Source organism: Staurois parvus, unplaced genomic scaffold, assembly GCF_062004578.1.
Source record: "Staurois parvus isolate SC_StPar_1 unplaced genomic scaffold, SC_StPar_1.0 ptg000362l, whole genome shotgun sequence".
NCBI classification, from domain to species: domain Eukaryota; kingdom Metazoa; phylum Chordata; class Amphibia; order Anura; family Ranidae; genus Staurois; species Staurois parvus.
The window spans coordinates 2,644,314-2,665,372 of NW_028318158.1; the positions used below are offsets into that span (position 1 = coordinate 2,644,314).

At 40.1% G+C, this 21,059-nt stretch overlaps 1 protein-coding gene across 7 annotated transcripts in view; it reads right to left on the reverse strand.

Moving 5' to 3' along the window:
- The window catches only part of EPRS1 (glutamyl-prolyl-tRNA synthetase 1), a 118,671-nt gene that overhangs the window by 61,599 nt on the left and 36,013 nt on the right, over positions 1-21,059 (reverse strand). For 4 of the 7 annotated variants that reach the window (XM_089685024.1, XM_089685021.1, XM_089685023.1 and 1 more), the window contains exons 4-13: positions 20,180-20,336; positions 17,452-17,573; positions 13,677-13,771; positions 9,853-9,979; positions 7,850-8,042; positions 4,176-4,347; positions 3,753-3,986; positions 2,023-2,107; positions 279-338; positions 35-55 (exon numbers count right to left, since the gene is read on the reverse strand). In XM_089685024.1, the coding sequence (XP_089541150.1) occupies positions 35-55; positions 279-338; positions 2,023-2,107; positions 3,753-3,986; positions 4,176-4,347; positions 7,850-8,042; positions 9,853-9,979; positions 13,677-13,771; positions 17,452-17,573; positions 20,180-20,336 (1,266 nt within the window). The remainder of the gene's footprint in view (positions 1-34; positions 56-278; positions 339-2,022; positions 2,108-3,752; positions 3,987-4,175; positions 4,348-7,849; positions 8,043-9,852; positions 9,980-13,676; positions 13,772-17,451; positions 17,574-20,179; positions 20,337-21,059) is intronic. The other 3 variants (XM_089685025.1, XM_089685022.1, XM_089685020.1) reach the window with 1 other exon arrangement.

Consider the following 21,059-nt stretch of genomic DNA (forward strand, 5'->3'; position numbering starts at 1 on the left):
AGAAAAAACTTATAAGAGCAATGAGTAGTAATACCTTCTTACAGATAGCTCGCAGCTTGAAAGCAGAGAAATGAAATGCAGAGTTTTCAGATCAATTTCACGCCAAGTTCCCTTCCCACAAGTCAACGTTTGGTTGGGATAAGTTAACATGAACACAGGGGCTAGGGGCCAACAAGCCTGCAGGACATACTACAATGGACTGCAGAGTACTGGATCAGTTAAAAATGGGAGCACACTATACAATCTACCCTAAAACAAATAGAGGAGACGATTCCTACCTTCTTATTGAAAGCCCAGATTTTGTCCCATTCCATGTTCACAACGGACCTAGACGATCCCTAAAAGATAACAAAAAAAAAAAGATGAACATTGATTCCAGATGTTCCTGTAAGCAAGCTAATCAGCTCATGGCATAAAGTGTTTTCAAATGATCATGCTACAAATTCAAAATTCACTAAGATAACGCATCAGGATAAGCATCTTAAAGAGTGAATATGAGCAAAACCAAAATTATCTGTGATGCAGTCTGTCAGTAGCCCTAAGGACTCATTTACGACAGATGCTTTATTAAAAAGCAGTTTGAGTACATAGGCAAGAAATGTTAATGTATTTCAATGAGCCTGGTTAACACCATTGTGTAGCTTTCCTGTTCATTTACAATAAAAGCAGAGCTGCATTTTTTTTGCACATGAACATACTGCAGCAACGGAAATGCCCCACGAAACGCATGTAATTCTCATGTTGAACTGCACACTGAATGTGGGGATAGTAGTGTAAAGGAGTTTTTGCATTTTTTTTTTGTTTTTTTTTAATCCACCCGTAACTTATGGCTGGTGGGAGAAGTGTGGCATGGTGGCTTGCACAAGTACTCTTGTCTGTGGCTTGTTTTTATGAGCTATTCAAGATGGAGAATTATCCTTTTTTGGCAACATATATCTTTGGTGGAGAGGTACTAAAGGAGCTGTCCATGTGTGCTGTGAGGGTCCGGTGTGCGAGATCTGGAGTAATTCCGTGTGTGCTGTCAGTGTGCCAGCGAAGCCCCTTTTCCCTGCCTGAGCCCAGATGTTCGCTAAGGATCATTTGGAAATATATTCATGGGCATTATCATTGCGCTTCTGGTGAGTGCAATCGTACTACAAACCCTTATCACGGAAGTGACATGCACAAGGTTTTACGGATCACTCTAGACTCATTATATGTTTCTTCATATCCATCTTCTTTCTGGATTCATTCATCATTTATTAACCAGTTCATCATTTAATAACCTTTTGTGAGGAACCTTTCACTATTGTCACTATTGAATAATCTATTCACATTTATTTTCGTCAACTTTGATGACACACTTTATATATGCTGTGGTCACTTTTAGCACTATTACCTTGCGCTTCACTTTGTATGCATTTATCACTTTACGAATTCAGCGCTGCATTATATATTTATTAGATATGTTCCACTTCTTGCAACAACCCTGTTCATTTTGCAGCAAAATCAAACAGCCATGTTATCACCGAGTGGAGATGGCAGTCTTAGATGGGTATGTAGTTTTTAAATGAGACTTTAAGAAAGACAAAAAGTAAAGCCAAACTCTAGCTAACACATTTTAAAAAGTTTCAGCTAAAGGTTTTAAAAAAATTATTTATCCCAACATCTGTAACTGTCATTTTGCTGAACAGCAGAGCCTATTACAGAAAGTGGTATCTACTGGCAAGATCAACAGGTAATAAAACTATATTATGAAATGGTGGAGCTCCAAGAAACTAAAAAATAACTGCTTTGTTAAGGCAGAACTAAACTCTTCTGTCCCTTACAGCCAAGGAAGCTGCCATCTTAGCCTCTTTTTGATCTGCAAGTCACCATGGCGCTGCACATATGTTCAGTTATGGTGCCAATTATTTGATGTCTTGACGGTTTGAGCACAAACACTTATTTTCAGAATGCCTTGAATGCAACAGTTTAAGTGTTACTTTCAAGTAAATGTAATTTGCTATTTCTCCACCTAAAATGGAAGTATTCTGTACCAACCTGGGCAGCAATGAACTGCTTCAACCCATCCACAGTCATCCCCCTTCGTAGGACACCTCGTACAGTTGGGAATCTGGGATCATCCCTAAAAGAGAAATTGGTATATTAAAGCTGAACTCCATGCAAACAATTAAACAGATTAAATACATAAGATGGAGCAGTTTTACCAGCTAAAGGATTTGTCTATCCAGTTCTGAAAGTTACACAGCCCTGCCACACAGCACAGCCCTGTCTGGGAAAGTAAGGGGGCTTGATTTTTCACCACTGCAATTTTAAATTTACTTACAGGTCTCCTCCTCACCCCCACCCTGTGAATGGATATTGACAGTTAAAGGAGATGAGCTTATCTCTGCATCACTCCACTTTCTCCTCCTATCAGCATGCTCCTTTAACTACGGATTGGAGCAAGTTCAGAAAGGACTGGAAGCATTTCGATCAGTGTGTGGCCATCAGTACTCGACAGAAGATTATCTAATCAACTATTTAATCAACTTCTGTTGCAGGAGAATGTTTGGAAAACTTTTCTCTGTCAGTGGCTGCAGTCACTGATCAGTGTATTCTGACAGCATCAGGAGCCCACTGTCAGAATACAATGTCCCAGCAAGGGGGGTTTCCTCCATCCCCTTTGTTTGTGCAGATGGAAGAATCGTATTATTTTATTCAGCTGGCTGGATAAAATAAACAAACATCTATGGCCAGTTTAAGTTCTGCTTCTCTGCTTTAATATCTCTGCTGGATTTAAGCTTTAAAGTTACCTATAACATATAGAACAATACATAAATGATATAAATATATTTGCCGCCGAAGTAGGGATTTACTTCCTAATATGGGTGCTGCATGCTACCTAGTTTTCCCATCTATAGTCATACTAAAAGTCTGAATCCAAATGTTTATGCCATCTCCGTATTTATATTTCATTTAAAAAATAAAAACAAATATTCCAACCAAAGATAACGTGCCTAATAATAGATAACTTTTTCTTTGCTGTCTCTTTAGAAAATCCAAAGTGCTCTGGAAATTACAGGTCATATGTTAAATGTCTGAAAAAAAAGATTATATCAGCTGTGTAGACAATGTAACAAATTGTACAAAAATCAATTCATTAGTTTTCCCTTTAGCCCCAGTTCACACCAATGAGGCTTTAAAGAGGTGTGACTTTACTGTCCAACTATTCTGTGTGACTTGCTGCCACTTCAGGCGACTTCAATCATACAGCTCAATGCAAGTCACGCAAAAGTTGTACAGGAACCTTTTTCAAAGTTGAAGCGACTTGAGTCGCAGCTATTAGAATGGAGCCATAGACGTGCAATGGATGAGACTTGTCATGTAACTTCGAAGTGGTAAGTCATGAGAAATCGCATTGGTGTGAACCAGGTCTTAGGACAAAAGAAGGGCTGAGGATACTATATTCCAAGGGACTAGGTCTGTTATTTTTACAGTGTATCATATAGAACAGCAGAAGAACTGAAAAGGAGACTGCAAAAATAAAATATGCGTTTTTTTTTTTATCTAAATAACTATGGTGTCAAATTATGCAGCCATTCTAGATATAAACAGTGCTTAGCAAATAGGTTTTGATGTATCCTGATTCTGACTGAATTTAGAATTTCAATTACTGATGCAAAATACAGCTTAGATGTTAACTGTTGAGGTGGTCATTCTGTCTTAATCAATAATCACCAAAATGTAGCCAAACACTAATCAGTAAGGTACTTGCACTTTACACATACCAGCCATCCACAAGGCCTTCATTGACAAACCAAGTGAGTCTTCTCTTGGACAGCACGGTGTTGTTAAGGTTCAGACGACTATACTCCCAGATGTAGGGCTTTCGGATCCCCAAAGCATTGATAATCCAGTAGAACTGTTCATCCCGATCATGATATTCAGTTGTACGAAGGGCATGTGTCACTCCCTCTACACTGTCCACTATGGGGCAGGCAAAGTCGTAAGTTGGATAGATGCTAGAAGGGAAAGCAAAGCTTATGATACATGTCAGGCTGGGTAATAAAAACAAAAAAAAACACACGGGTTAAAGTAGTAGACTTTTCTATTTACTAAAATGGCATTTTATAGGAGAGCAGGAAAAAATGATATAATTAGAAGTGTATCTTCTAGATCAAACAGCCAACCAATAGTCATGCTGCACTTACTTGTACTTGTTCCCTGTCCGTGGATGTGGCTGGGTCTTGCAGCGGAACAGGGTGGGGTCTCGCATGCAGCCATTGTTGGAATTCATGTCAATCTTGGCCCGAAGACAGCAAGTCTGCCCGTACACTGTACCCTTCTTCATTTCCTCCCACATCTGACAGTTCTTCTCTACCGCTGGAAAGGAAAAAATGTGATAGTTAAAGAAGAAGCATTGGATACTCTACAGCAAAGCTTAGGAACCGCTGATAGGCTGTAAAGATGGAGACATGAGGGGAAGCATCCTTTTTGTTCAAGAAGCCAGAAAGTCTAACTGGTCTCCAGATTTGCTGGATTCTTTTTAGAATTTTAGGACCTGAAAGAAGACAGTCAGAGCTTTGAGATCCACGATGAGCCGCATGCCTCCTTTGGATTTGGAAATGGAGAAGAAGTTGGACAGAACTGGGGCAAGGACACTTTAATCCAGAACATCAGAGAGGGCTCTGTGGAGATCTGCAAAACTCCAGTTTATGGCCCTGGGATACCAGCGCCTTAATTCAAGTGAGATGCAAACAGTTCAAACACCCACAAAGGTTAACAAATGTCCCCCAAACACTTTTTGGCAGATTTTGAGTGCTAGGCCTTGCAGATGGACTGGGGAGTCAAGCTAGGAGGTCCTAACACAGAGGTCAAGTAAGTGGAGAAAGGAAAATTATGTTTCTTATTAGTCAGAGAGGGAAATGATTCCACAGTGTTTTCCTAAAGCCTGGTACACACAAGAAGTTTTTTTTTGTTCAACCCAGCAGACTGAAGGAAAAAAAAAAAAAAAAAAAACCTGAGATCACTATACGAACACAAACGTTGTTAGTGCAGCGATCTTCCCCGCTGTGCTATTGTGTTCAGACAGGGGGACTGCCCCTCCGCCAGAACACACTGATCAACACTCACAGCCATTGGCTGCCAGCGCTGACTGGATGCTGGTTCATGAGACTGGCTTCTTTTGGACAGGCAGCTGTACACGCAAACCGATATTTGGACCCTGTGTACTTGGCTTTAGGCTTTATCCACTGAAGAATATGGGTGCTCTTGCCACCAGTAGCATCCCTGATGTTATCACAATCGGTCCAAAGAGTTATTGTCCCGAGAAAGCCATGCAGATCAAACAATTCTAAGGCAGGAGGGAAATAAGATGAAAGGCTCCCAGGAAACCATAACAACTAAAATGTATATCTACAGTCATCTACTCCACACATTCCATAGGCAAGGGATCAACCACTGCAGTTGTTCGATATCTTTTAAAGTCTAGGCTAAAAGCAAAAATTTTTTTTTTTTTAATTTTTGGACATAGTGGAGAGGGATTAGAACACCGGTTAGTTTTTATTACTGTCTGTCCCTGTTAAGAGATTTGCTGGGGGTGACTTCAACATGTCTGACATTAACTGGAATTCTCAAACTGCTATTACAAGCAGGAGCAGAGATGTAGTGGAAGCAGTAAATGGGCTTTCTCTAAAACAGTTAGTAAAAAGTCCAACCCAAGGTGATCATGTTCTAGACCTAGTACTGACAAATGGGAGAAAATTTGGGTTCTAGTGATCACCAATGTCATGAATGGTTTTGCACAGAGCAACCCCAATCCCCCTCTTCTGGGTTTCCCCCGCTGAGTGCCCCCATAGCAAGCTGCTTACTACGGGGGCACTTGTGCTCGCTCACAAACTGGCTTTGTGTGTCTATAAGACAAAGTGATTGACAGCAGCAGGAGCCAATGGCTCCCGCTGCTCTGTGAGCCAATGAGGAGTGCGAGAGACCCGGGGGAGCCTCTGCTCTCGTGTACATCGCTGGATCAAGATCAGGCTTAGGCAAATACTCGTAGGGGGGGGGGGGTAGGGCTTGCAGAAGAGTTTTTACCTTTAGGCATAGAATGTATGAAGGTAAAAAACCTTCCGCCTTTAGAACCACTTTACCAGCATTAGTAAACATAAAAAGCAGCAGTCAACACTTGTTGTGAGATGGGAGTCCTTCTTTAACATGCATTGGTCCTTTAAATATTTGATTATGTATTAATAGTAGTTTTTTATTTTTTTGTATTGTTGAGGCATTATTAGTGTATTAGAATGTAGCTGTTAGGTTGCAAGGAATATAATATATTTTTTCTGGGCTATTTGACCTCCACACTTTATATCGTGTGGGGTATAAATTGCCGGTGTTTGGTGACTCATGTCCTTCCGCTCCGTGAGGATGTCAAGTGACGAAATGCGTACGATGGAGCCTTGGAGTGACGTCACCACGCCCAGTGAGCTGATGGCATCAGCTGACACTGAAGCTGGCTTTTTAGAATTTGTGCTGTATACGCTGTTCAAGTTAGTGTCGGCTTTGACACTACGGAATGTGAGTGTAATACATGAACTGTTTTTATTAATAAAGTACCGTACGATTTTACACTATTAGTTTCCCTCTCTCTTCCTTTATGAGTTTTATGTCAAGAAGATATTTTCACTGAATTGCCTCCCTATTGCCAGCTATCAATCTGCAGATCGTCGCTCCCAGAGCGAAAGTGTGTGTGCAGGTTTATAATTTGACTGGCATGTTGCTCTGGTGAGTTGATTTAATTCATCTGGTGGTGGATTTTTCATGGTGTTTTGCGTTTGTTTGAAATATTAACAGTTTGGAGTACTGAAGTTTAAGTTTTACACCTTTTTCTTTATTATATCGCACAGTGGAATTTGATTGATTTATATAAAGATTCTTTCATGTATTTTTTTTTTTAATATCTAAGGACACTATTATTAGACAATTTCTTTTAAATTTAAAATTTTTGTTTTTTATTATGACACTATTATTTATTGGCTTGATGAAATAAGTTTATAGTTGCAATTAAGATTATGTTTTGGGTTTTGATACACTTTTTTCATTTTTTTGTGTATATTTTTTATTATTAATTGATGAGTTTTTTATGATTATTGATCATTTGATTAGAGCGCTACCTTTTTTCTATTGTTGTCACTTTTTTACCTTGAATGAGGGTGAGGTTTTATCTGCTTTTTCATTAAGACTTTTTGGTTAATTAGGTGTTTTTTAGTGGTGCTATCTATACCCTTTACTAATTACAAGTTAATTACAGAAACTTCTACGCCAAATATTTTGTGCACATGGTCTTTGCTGATAAAGGACTGAGCATAGTTTGGAAATCAATGGATTAAAAAGCTGACCTCCAGGCAAACAACTAAACATACAGGGGAAGTACATATCTAGGAGATTTTTTACCTGCCAAATGATTTGTATTTCTACCTGCTCACTCCTGAGAGTTACACAGCCATATCTGGCAGGACAGAACACCTGAGTTTTTTTTGCCGCAGTTTGGTAACACCTACAGGTCTTGTCCCTCCCCCCAGCCTGTGATTGGAGGGTGAAAGAAGCAGCAGACTGATGAGCTCATCTCCCAGTGTCTCTCCTCTCCTATAAGCATGCTCTTTGCTAGCACATGGGTACTACATCTCAGTCTGGGCTCTGCTGTAAAAGCAATTCCAAGGAGTCATTAACAAAAACAAATTTAGGTACTTACACACTGTTTGCAAGTATTTGCAAACAAAAAACCCCACACCTTTAATACATGTATTAAAAACTACAGAGCCACATTAATTGAGGTCTTTTATATCTGCCTACAATTTTAAAGTGCTCATGTGACCTATAATGCATGGCTTACAGTTACTTCTGTGCTTGGACTCCGTCCTCTGTTCACGCTCTGCCTTCATCTGTTCAGCGGGAGTGTTGTCCACATAAGCCTTCCCCTCATTTATAAGCTTCTCTGCATATTGGATGATCTTCTCAAAGTGGTCAGAGGTGTATGTGAACTGGTCAGGCTTGATATGCAGCATGGAAACATCCTCCAGGATAACCTAAGCGAAAAATACTAGCGTCAACATCTATATAAATCAAAACGCTGACTTCTGCAGTATCAACTCATATTTTCTTCATTCGTTTTGACAAGAGCATTTAAGCCAAGGTTTAGGATTTGGCTGACAAATTTTCCGTGAAGTAGAATATTACTGTGATGACCACACAGAGGACAGGAGGGGGGAGTCCGCATCTCACAATTTAGATCCTCAATTTTTATAGTCAGTGTGTTCATGGATTCCTAATCCTGTCATCCCTAAGGATGCAGTCCAATTCATGCATGTGTGTTTTATTGTGCAACAAGCAGTGTCTGGGCTATGAAGTGTGCCATTATTTATTTTTTATGGCATCCCAAAACAAATGTACTTGACCCTCAGCATAAGCCAAGTGCATTTTTTGGTTTGTGAATACCTGTTTAGGGCCCATGACAAATAAATTGGCCTGTTTATCTTAAGTGGACACACAAACATTTTTTGAACAAGTGTGACAGACAACCTGTGCTGAATTCACATCTCATCTACTGGCCTATTGGGTACCCCAGTTGTGTGACCCTACCACTATGTAAATTGGTGGATGGAGGTGGTTTTAAAGCCATCCAGAGTATAATCAAGAGAGAGGAATGTGACTGTCAGAGATAGGAGGACACACTTTTTTTAATTTATTGCTTTGTATAGGTAGCATATTGCTTTAGACTAAACCTACCTTTAACCTTGCTCTATAGTTTTAGCAAGACCCTGGTTTGGTCAGGCTCTGCAACAGCAGCAAAGTTAGTTGCTGTAAGCACACTTCTGAATCTGTACAGCAGCTTCATTAGCTTTTCATAAAAATTGGTTGACAAAGGCTGAAGGTTAGGCAGATCATGGCTAACAGAGTGCTGTACATAGCCTCTTGAAATCATCACAGCACCGTGCCTCAGTAGTTCTCTCAAGAGCTCTCAGCCCAGATACAAGCCGTAGGTTGGGTCTTGGAAGGAGTTATGCATATGTCAAATGCCTTAAAGCTGAACTCTAGGAATTTAGCTACTTTGTAAAAAGTGCAGGCATACCATGAGTTAAGTCTAATGAGGTGTAAGGCACCACTTGCACTTACCTCTTTAATTTACATCTGACAGGTTTATGGAGCTGCCGGAAGATAACTTTCAGAGCTCCGACCCTGGACATTCTGGTCTCAGCTCCTTCAAGTGCACAGCCGATGCACCTGCTATGCCCCACCCTCACCTCCTCCTGCCCAATCACAGAAGTCTTTGTATTATGTGAAATCATTAAAAAAAATGCAAAGGCTTCTGTGAATGGGCAGCAAAGGGGAGGAAAGACACACATAAGTCCAGGATGTGGCATGCACCTTTTTGAACTTAACTCATAGCTTGCCTGCACATTTATCAAAGTAGCTGAATTCTTGGAATTCAGATTAAATGGGTGGAAAACAGTCTGGGATGGGTTGGGAGTTCCTAGACTGGCTACAATTGCATGCAGACGACCTTAGTTAACACTCATATGTCATGTTGAATTTCCATGAATAAAATGTACCGAAATCCACTGAAGGAAAGGGCCAGGTCAAGGACAACCAGGTTGGGGTGGAAACGGCTTGACTGGGCTTTTAGTGAACCTCTGTTTCAAATGCTGTACCATATGTCCTTTAACAAGGTGCAATGGTGTGCTATTTAAAATGAATGGAAATTCACTGCACCAATGTAACTTGGACTACTGCAACACAATAGTGTGAACAGGTCCTTAGATATTTACATAGGTGGCTTCAACTGAGGTGGCTGGAGGAACTTCATTATACATTCACTAATATGATCATTTACTGTACCTTTTCAAAGTCTTCCTTCTCTTTCTCTGGGTTGGTGTCATCAAATCGCATAATGAGTTTCCCCTTGAAGTTCACTTGGTAGTGTTGGTTGAGAAGAGCAGCTTTCGCATGTCCAATGTGCAGATACCTGCAACAAGAATGAGAAATCTGATGATAGAAGATTCTTAAAGAAGTTCAGCTTTTAGACGAAAATAATAAATGTACATTTTTTTCATGTAAAAAAAATGTGCATTTATTAATTTTGTCTGCAGGAGCCTGGAAAGCATTGCACCAGTGATCAGGTCTCCTGCATACTTGTCAGAATATCCACTTGCCGTAGGGGATGTACAAGCAAGCAGGTATTCTGACAGGAAGCTTCAATGAACTATCACGGTGCTCCATAGCGCCGTGGTAGTTCATTGAAAATTACAAGCCAACAGCCGCTAAGGCTGTAGGGACTTGCAATTCATTCATTCACAGAAGTCCGTGAATGAATGATGCAGCTGTGTGGGAGGAGACCCCGATTTCAAATTTGACAGATAGTATAGGGAGACATCTCCCCGTACTATCGGTCAGAGGGATGGTGGGTGGCAGGAGGTGGCTGCGGCTATGGGAACATGACATGTTCCACCCTAAAAACTGGTAGAACATGTAAAATGTTCCCAAAGGTGAACTTATCCTTTAAACTATAAAGTGATATTAATCCTTTTTTAAGGACTTTCAGCAGCAGATTTAATTACCGAGTATGCAGCTTCTATATCTTATCTCTTGCCTATGTCCCATTTTCAGCTGGTGCCATGACTGCCGCCCCAGGTTTCCTGTTTCAGTGTGGCTCCTTTCTCTTGCAGAATCCTATGGAGTTACCCTTGCATGCACTAGAGCTGTGTCTCCCTACACTGCATCAAGAGAAAAACTCCACCCCATGGCATGGCACTCCCCTGCTTCTCCCTTCCCATACCCTCTCCACCTCCAAGCTAACAGACTGACTGGAAAGTTCAGGGAAGAAGCGCTGAGAGAGCAGGAACTAGCAGCACTGACAAATGTAAATTGCAAATGCTGGTTTAAGAATTTAACAATTAGTTTACTGCAAGGAATGTTTATTTTAAATTACGCTTATTAGGCTTCTGAACTGCTTCAAATTGTTTGTGAGATACTTTGAATTGTATTTTAATTGCACAGAGAATTGTTTCAAGCATCATTTGCATTTATATTGAATTGGAATGAGAAAGAAAAGAAGCTCCTTAGCAAACAAACCCGTGTCCAAGTCCTATAAAGAGTAACTCAACTATTTGTTGAGGACAAAAAAATGAATCTCCACTGGGAGAGCAATATATACTGCAGGGAATTTACCACAATTTATCTTAGATTCCTACCAGTTTCTGCTCTGAAAGAAATAGGTATTTGTTAGATTATGTCTTGTGCAGTGTGGTTTTAAATGGGAGTGACTAATTCATTATAAACAGCTGAGGAAATTTCAGGATTCTGATGAAATAAGTTAGAATGTCTGCATCACTTTGGAAGTGCTTAACACTTATGGAGTATCTCACCATAAATGACATTTTTGTTGCAGATGATGCCTAACACCTGACTTGAATCTTCATGCCGAGTTCCTTAGCCAAGCAGGAAATTACATTTCTGGAGGTGTTCTGTACACCAACTGTACACAGAATGCCTCTTGGTTGCAATATTGAATTGAATTTTACAGAAAATTACAGCAGCTGCAGTTTGAGAAGGAAAGTCATTTTTAATAACATTAAATTATTATATGGCTTGTGTAGCAATTGTATATGCTATATTTTTTGTTATTTCCTACTTTTTTTCAACAATGTGGAGTTACTCTCTAAAGTGGTATTACACCTACAACCAAAAATGGAATATATTGCAGCTTACCAATCATTTGATATGGTGGCTGCATTAGATTTCTTTTTTAAACTTTTTTCCCTGTTTTCACCTGGTGATCTGGCCACCAACACACTGCCTGTATTATCAGGGGTATGGAAATTTTTGAAAAAAACACTTGTCCAGGGACTAAATTGGTGTCCGAATCTACTTGTCCTGATAAAAAGAAAAGAAAAAATCAGTTTTAACCAAAACCATATTTAAATCCAACACGCTGTTAGTAATGTCTAGGACTCTTAAAATCAAAAGGGGCTCTATGGCGACTTAAACGTTTACTTTTTTTTTTGATCATTGCACTGTTTATCTCTCCCCCCCCCCCCCCCCCCCCTCACTGCCTCTCTCCAGCACCGCACCCAGGGACCAGTAGGGAGGGGGTTGCGGCTTGCACTGTGGTGGACTGTGTGAAAGCAATCATGCGGCAGCGCTGCCGTCCGAATGCCACCTGACAGGTTAAAGGTTGAAAACAGCTACCTGCCCGATGCCCGGAACTACATGTCCTGGGCATTGGGCGATACAAATGCAACATCTCTGATTATACTGCCCCAACTGTCGATGAAGGAGCACAGTGGCAGCGGCATTGTCAGTCAGAGGGGGGGGGGGGTGTTAGATGTACTAGCAGATGTAGATACAATAACAAATTCAAGTCAAACTCCAGCTCACGCTGCAGTTACACAAGCAGTTACAGCTATTTTTGGGGTAATGTTTTACATAAATAAAAGCTGATCATTGTAAGCACCACTGTCAGTAAATGGTTTATTTCAACACTGTAACTGCTACATTTGTAGGAAAGCTTGGAAACATTCAGGAAACATTTGTACCAGAGAGGAAGGGGTTCTATACCATGTAGTAAGAAAATTGTAAGAGGATTCTTGAATGCAAGTACTAATGGAGGCAATATGCGTCAGTTAAATCATTTTCTGGATTTAAAGGGGAGTAAACTGCATCCCAGCTCTCTCTCCCACGCTCTAATATAATAGGGGGTAGAATCTGATTGCACACTCAATACAAGCTTGTACATGTGGGAAAGGAGATGTCCAGAATCTGGGAGCTTCACCCACAGTGAATCAAATAGAGATTGAGATTCTTGCAGTCCCAGATCCCATCCAAATTTAGTTAACAAAAAAATGTATTTTTAAAAATGCTGAACTATTTAACTCAGCACTGACAGGGCACTCTTTTGGTATAACAATGGGATATAAAAGATTTCTATTTTATATATTATTTAAAAAAAAATAATGTACTTTCAGAGAGTCCGTATTTTAAATTTTTACTGTATAGAAACAAACCATGTTGCTAAACCGTTAAAATATTAAAAAGATTATTTAATGTTGGGTAAAACCTAAACCTAGAGGGTCATACTCTGAGAATTTTTATGACTTCATGTGCCCCTGCTGGGTAGATTACTAAAATGTGCCAGTGTGAACAAGTGCTGTGAATACTTTCTGGATGCACTGTATATAGTGTAAAATCTGCTGCCATCACATGATTTGGAGTGAGATTTGGTGATGTCACTACTGTACTGCTCATTGCACTCTCCCTGCTTTTGCTTCATTCTCTCTGTTGATCTTCTGCTGCTTCTTGAGTATTCCCCTACCAATCAGAAGAGTGGATTTGAAATAAGGAAGCAAGGCCCAGCACTGCAGCCAAGAGAGCTGCATCCAAAAATGACACTGCAAGTCAGTACCAGCTGCACTTAGCTTACCGGCAATTCCAATGATTATTCTATTGCCCTCTGCCTGCCTAATTTTGGGCATAGCTACCACAGATCTTCATAACTGAAGAGCAGCAATAACCCTAAACGGCAACTCACTCCTTTTACAGCAGGAGTTCACTGAATGGTTCCTGCTTCTTAGGAGCTGGGAAGAAGAAAGACTGAAAAAGTGGCATCTGGTTGCAAAAGTAGATGAAATGAGGCCACGTGTTGGACCTACACTCAAATTACTTACCCACTGGCCTCAGGGGGGAATCTCACCACCACCTTCCCCACCTCTGCACCTGGAAGCTCAATAAACTTTCCAACATCTTGCTTCTTTTCAGCAGGCTAGGAAGAATAGGCACATAGTAACTTAGTAAGTAACATAGTAAGGAGACATCATATTGCTGATATGTCTTTATTATGGTAGGGACAAAAAAATGTCATAAAAAAAACATTTTCCTTATTTTATTTACATTAATTAACCCCTTTGCGCCTAAGGGTAAAACAAATCTAAATGCCTAAGCACAATTTTGCAACTTTGACAAATGTTAATAAAACTGTACATATTAGCACAACTTCTGCATCCAGGTGGATTATACCTTGTGTTTTTCAGGAAAAATTGGGCTTCCATTTGGTGGTGAATGGTAATGAATATCTATTGAAATTTTTTTTATTATCAAATGAAAACTGGCCCAATATGGTAAAAAAAAAAAAAAATGTTTTAAATTTAGCTGTATATTTATTGCTACTACCATAACCTACCACCAATCGACAACTCAAAATAAATGCTCCTGCTCCAGATAATGGCAGCGATACAACATGTGTATTGTTTGTACCCATAGTACAGCCCGGAAACAATAGCGCGGTTTTTGCTTTTTTTATCTTGCCTAAAATACACTAACACTAACTGATACGGATTTACAAAAAAAAATCCTGACCAAAAAAAATCCTGACCCTGACCTTGATCCAAACATTAACCCTGGCACTGACCTAGATCAAACCTTGATCTAAGTTTTTTTTTTTCCTTACCATACACTTTTTGTTCTCTCTGAAAGGACAGAGCACAAAGACAGTTATGCAAATATGCAACCCCAGATAAAAAAGCCCAGTCCAGTGGGGCAGCATATTTGCGTACAGTCAGTGTGAAAGGGTTAAAATAAATAAATACATAGGGCATAAAATATTTTCCTATGCAGACAGCTGGTGGCGTGCACAGCACCTTTTTGTGCTTTATAGGAGCTTCCTAACACCCGTGTTTTACAAAGCCTGTTAAGAGAACTCAGTAGCTCAAGCTGAAATGTGCACACAAGTAAATGATTCAGAGCAGTGACCCCTCCTCTCCCACTCAGTATGGTTCCATCTAAAGTTTCAATCAATAATAATGATCCTGAAGGCAAATAACATATGCTCTCTCTTTAGAAAAACCCATGTTTTGAGAAATCATAGCTGTACACGGTGTTAAATATTTTTCTGTAACACAGACAGTATACATATCTTACTGTTTATGTGCATAAAGCAATCTAGGATTTAGTGTGAGTATATATTTTGATTTATTTTAGATACTTATATAGCACCGTCAATTTATGTAGCGCTTTACATATATATTGTACATTCACATAGATCCCTAACCTTCAAGGGGTGTACAATCTAAGGTCCCTAACTCACATTCATATGTGCACAAACATACTAGGGCCAATTTAGACAGGTTTCAATTAACCTACCAGCATGTCTTTGGAGTGTGGGAGAAAACCAACGCAGGTACAGGGAGAACATGCAAACTCCAGGAAGGTGGTGCAGTGGCTGGGATTCAAACCAACGACCCTAGTACTGGCAGGCGTAAGTGCGAACCATTTAGCATTGTGCTGTCCCACACGTGTAAATATTTTATTATATCTTTTCATGTGACAACACTTTGCTACAATGTAAAGTAGTGAGTGTACAGCTTGTATAACAGTGTAAATTTGCTGTCCCTTCAAAATAACTCAACACACAGCCATTAATGTCTAAACCACTGGCAACAAAGGAGAGTGCACTCCTAAGTGAAATGGGTGTGAATGGGGAGCAGGTGTGTTAAAATTTGGTGTTATCGCTCTCACTCTCTCATACTGGTCACTGGAAGTTCAACATGGCACCTCATTTCAAAGAACTCTCTGAGGATCTGAAAAAAAGAATTGTTGCTCTACATAAAGATGGCCTAGGCTATAAGAAGATTGCCAAGACCCTGAAACTGAGCTGCAGCACGGTGGCCAAGACCGTACAGCAGTTTAACAGGACAGGTTCCACTCAGAACAGGCCTTGCCATATATTTGGACACAGGCACAATTTTAGTTTTTTTCAGGTATTTACCAAAACATATTCAAGCTATAGTTATATAACTAACTTATATGGTCTGAACGTGCATACTCTCAGGTTTAATTTGAGGATATGTATATCCAAATTGGAGGAAGGGTTTAGGAATTACAGCTCTTAAGATTAGCCATCCCCCCTTTTTCTAGGGACCAAAATTAATTGGACAATTAAATCAAAAGCTGTTTCATGGCCAGGTGTGGGCTACTCCATTATTTCTACATCAATTAAGCAGATAAAAGGTCTGGAGTTTATTCTAAGTGTGGTATTTGCATTTGGAATCTATTGATGTGAACCTACATCATGCGTTCAAAGGTGCTGTCCATGAAAGTGAAACAGGCCATGGTAAGGCTTCAAAAACAAAACAAATCCATCAGAGAGATAGCATCAACATTAGGAGTGGCCACATCAACTATCTGGTACATTCTGAGGAAAGAAGAATGCACTGGTGGGCTCAGCATCACAAAAAGGCATGAATGTCCATTGAAGACAACAGTGGTGGATGGTAAACAAAAACCCATTCACAACATCCAGACAAGTGAAGGACACTCTCCAGGAGGTGGGTGTATCATTGTCAAAGTCTACAATCAAGAGAAGACTTCACGAGAGCAAATACAGAGGGTTCACCACAAGGTGCAAGCCTGAAGAATAGAAGAGCCAGATTAGATTTTGCCAATAAACATCTAAAAAAGCCAGACCAGTTCTGGAAAAACATTCTTTGGACAGATGAAACTAAGATTAATCTGTACCAGAATGACAGGAAGAAAAAAGTGTGGAGAAGGCTTGGAACAGCTCATGATCCAAAGCACACAACGTCATGTGTAAAACATGGTAGAGGTCCTGTGATGGCATGGGCATGCATGGCTTCCAGTGGCACTGGGTCATTAGTGTTTATGGATGATGTGACAGAAGACAGAAGCAGCCGGATGAATTCTGCAGTGTTTAGAGATATACTGTCAGCCCAGATTCAGCCAAATGCAGCAAAGTTGATTGGACAGCGCTTCACAGTACAGATGGACAATGATCCAAAACATACTACAAAAGCAACCCAAGAGCTTTTGAAGGAAACGAAGTGGAATATTCTGCAATAGCTGAATCAATCACCTGATTTCAACCCAACTGAGCATGCATTTCACTTGCTGAAGGCAAAACTAAAGGCAGAAAGACCCACAAACAAAACAACTGAAGACAGCTGCAATTAGAGCCTGGCAAAGCATCATAAAGGAGGAAACCCAGTCTTTGGTAATGTCCATGGGTTCCAGACTTCAGGCAGTCATTGTCAGTAAAGGATTCTCAACAAAATATTACAAATGAACATTTTATTTAAGATTATATTCATTTGTCCAATTACATTTAAGCCCCTGAAAATGGAGGGACTGTGTATAAAAATGGTTGCAGTTCCTAAAATTTGTACTTGATATTTATGTTCAACCCCATGAATTAAAGCTGAAATCTGAACTTCAAATTCATTTGGATTGTTTCGTTATAATTTATTCCGGTGGCATACTGAGCCAAAAGTATGAAAATTGTGCCTGTGTCCAAATATATATGGACCTAACTGTGTATACACACACACCTTTAGAAAGTTATATATAGTTTCCCTATAATTCAGAGAGCCACAACAATAAAGACTGACAGGAAGCAGGAGCAGTGGATTTATTGGTAATCTATTTACTTACCGCAGGCACGCTGACACTAAGCTCCCCTCGGAAAGGAACACTGGGCTCCAGAAACATATACCAGCGTCGGACATTGACAGCAGCTTTGTTCTGTTTCAACTCTGCTTGCCATAAGCTGCTGACTGCACAAGAGAACAAAACACAGAGCGTGAGAAAGGGCGCTAGTAAAATTATTAGGTAAAGCAGTGTAAAGAGTGATGGAAAAATACAATAGGCTGTAACATATGCCAACCAGGGACCATACCGAAAATTATCATGATTGACATTACCTAACCATTCTCAGAACTGAATTCCCAGGTCAGGAAGGCCTGGTTTAACACTGGAGGAGGTTGCCAGCAACAAGTACTTTGTTGCTTGTGCCCTCTAGATTTGGGGATTTAATGTGATACTGGAGGTAACTGTACAGTAGAAGTAACATTTCTAAAAGTGAACTTCCGGATTTAAGAGTCCAATGTAACACTACATGGAACCAGGGAGAAATGGCCCTAGTTAGGTAAGCATTTGTCATTAAAGTATATTTAAAGCATGCCTGCATTTTAGCAGAGTGCTATGCTGTGTTGCAGTGTGAATAGGACACATAGGAAACAACGAAAGACGTTTTACAATGCGGTAAAATGTCTGTCACTGCAAATAATGTGACTTGGCCATAACAGTATTTTTACCACTGCTCACTTAGTATAATAAATTAGATTTTTTCTTGATGTGCTGATCCAGTTTGGCATTCAGAAACTGCCCAAGTGAAAGGTAGTGTAGTCAAAAGAATTCTGATCTGCTGGTCATGTGATGCCTAATGTCTCATTCTTCCCAAGTCAACCAGGAAAAGAGCTGAAGAGTAGAATCTTGCAATACCCGAGTCAAGCTAATGCCAAAGAGCTCAATTTTGGTCTCCTCTGACCACAGCACTTTCTCCCAATCCTTCTCTGAATCATTTAGATGTACATGTACCTTCTTGAGGAGGGGGACCTTGCAGGCGCTGCAGGATTTCAATCCATGGAATCCACACGCTCCTCCCGTGTAGTTCTGGGCTGATCCCTCACTATTCTCATAATCATCCTTACCCCATGAGGAAAAATCTTGCATGGAGTTCCAGACCGAAAGCGATTGATGGTTATTTTGTATTTCTTCCATTTGCGAATAATCACTCCACAGTTATCTCCTTCTCACCAAGCTTCTTGCTGATGATTCTGTAGCCCATTCCAGCCTTGTGCAGGTCTACAAGCTTGTCCCTGACATCCTTTGCCCATGATGGTGAAGTATGAAGAAAGCGATCCTGTAAATAAGTGTCTTTTATACACATAACGAGTTGTCGTAAGGAGCAGCTTCTTAAATTGCCAGGACTAATCTGTATATCACATGAGCACATAGCCTGTCTTTGAGAGCCAAAATTATTGTTGGTTGGTGGGTGTCAAATACCTATTTTACTCACTGAACTGCAACCCAATTTATAACATTTGTATCTTGTGTTTTTTCTGAATTGTTGGTTGATATTCTGTCTCTATCATTTAAAATACACCTATGATAAAAATTATAGACCCTTCATTTATTTGTAAGTGGGCAAACTGATAAAATCTGCAGGGGATCAAATAATTCTTTTCCCCACTGTATTATCAAACAGTTTTGGGAGTATACTAAATGATATATGTACAGAGCATTTTTTTTTTTTTTAACACAGAGTAAGGTTCATGGCACACTGATGATACTATAGATGACAGGATCACCAAGAAGTATAGAGTAAAAACTCACCTGTCTCCACATGCCATTACCCCACTGGTTGGATGATTGAAGCATCACTCTGTTGCTTACAGAAACATACAAAATCTCATTCACCAGTGAAGGAGGTAGACTTCACTCACCCGGCTGGCAAGGGAGCAATGAATGTAAACCAGTTTCTCTCTACCATGTTTAGGAGATCCTGTCACTGGCAAATTGTCGTCAGTGTATCATGGCTCTTAAGCCAGCCACAGATGAGACGAAAACCAAATGTTCTCTTGATCAAAAAACAAAAATAGCTCATACGACTGTGCCCCATCATTTGTTGAATTTTTCTTTAAAAAAAAAAACACATTTTGGATCAGGCACTTTTGATTGCAGCACAAAAATTGCATGTCACAGCTGCTGCTCTACTGATGCAAAAAAATGTTGGTTCGATGATCTACGCAAATTTCATTCGGTTTAAAACTCCTCCATGGCTGGCTTTAGTTACTTCATTTGTTTCTGTCTCCGGTGGGTGACTAACCAATGATTACTATTCCCAATAGAAAAACAGCAGGTGGCATCAGATCATTAAAGCCCATCTCAATAGAAAGGACTGCAAGGTTTTAACTGCTCGTTTAGGTCTGGGGGACCTACAAATACAGTTTTACTTATCCGATTCCTCGGTTTCCCCAGCAGCCAGAGCTCTCCTCTACTTCTTGTATGGCAATGGAATGTCTCTCGGCATCCTCACTTCCAATACAGGGCTAGGGACTCTGCATCCTATTTGATGACCCCCGAGTACTTATGACTGCCACAGCATAGGGGAGAATAGGGTGCAGGGACTGGTCTAACAGCCTGAAGGGAGACCATCTGGGATTGGTAAAAACTCCTTTCATAGTCCCCTAGACATAAATGAGCATTTAACCCTTGCAGTGTTGGGGCAGCCCCACTGCAAGGGGAAATTACTACTTTCCCCAGAGTTCAGCTTTAAACATTTACCCGTTCCCTAAAACACATTATGGTGTCCTGGTACCTGCCAAGGTGGAATAGACGCTGATGTCAGCAAGTGTCAGGGAGTGCCCTACTAAGTAGGTCCGGAGGGAGAGGCAGTGGTTTAGTTCTTGCAGGGCAGCAGGGAAGCTGGATTTGTCCTGAAGCCGGGTCTGGCTGAACTCCATCCAGTGGTTGACCTAAAAGAGAGGACCAATGTTCAGCCTTTAATATGTAAGCTCCACAAGCAGGGCCTTCCTATTCCCTCTGTATTGTTGTTGTACTATCTCCCTTTATATTGTAAAGCACTGCACAAACAGTTGGCACTATATAAATCTATAAAAATGTATTATTATAATAATATAGTGCAGATTCCCAATCCGTGATGAAAAGTTTTTTTGTGTTAATTACAGACCTTGCATCTCTTTTTTTTAGGCTACCCATAGAGAACTGGAGGTCTACAAATCAGTAGAGAGGACAATTGCCATCTTCTTTCCATTGTATTAATGACATTTTGAGGTCTCAAGAAAATCAAATTATGGAACATAAACAGCTTAAGTGTTTCCTGTACCTTTTTGTACATTTTTGTAATTAAGAGACAACACTGCATGTGCATTTTGCATACGATTTTAGGATCATAATCAGTACTTTTAAAAAAAAAAAAAGTTGTATTTTTCTTTTTTTTTTTTTTTAAATGAACGATTGCTTGTACAAAAGGATTTTTATTAATCTGTTGAGCACTGTATTATGTCTATGGCTAGCCATAGATCAAGATTCAAGATCAGAGACTACACCAACTGGCGAGAGCTGGTATCAAAATGTTCACTGCCCACACATTGACCATTTAGCTTCTACTACTAACAAGAAGGGCCTTATCTCCTCTTTATATCAATCTCTTTTTTGAGTAGCCTGCAGGCCTCCCT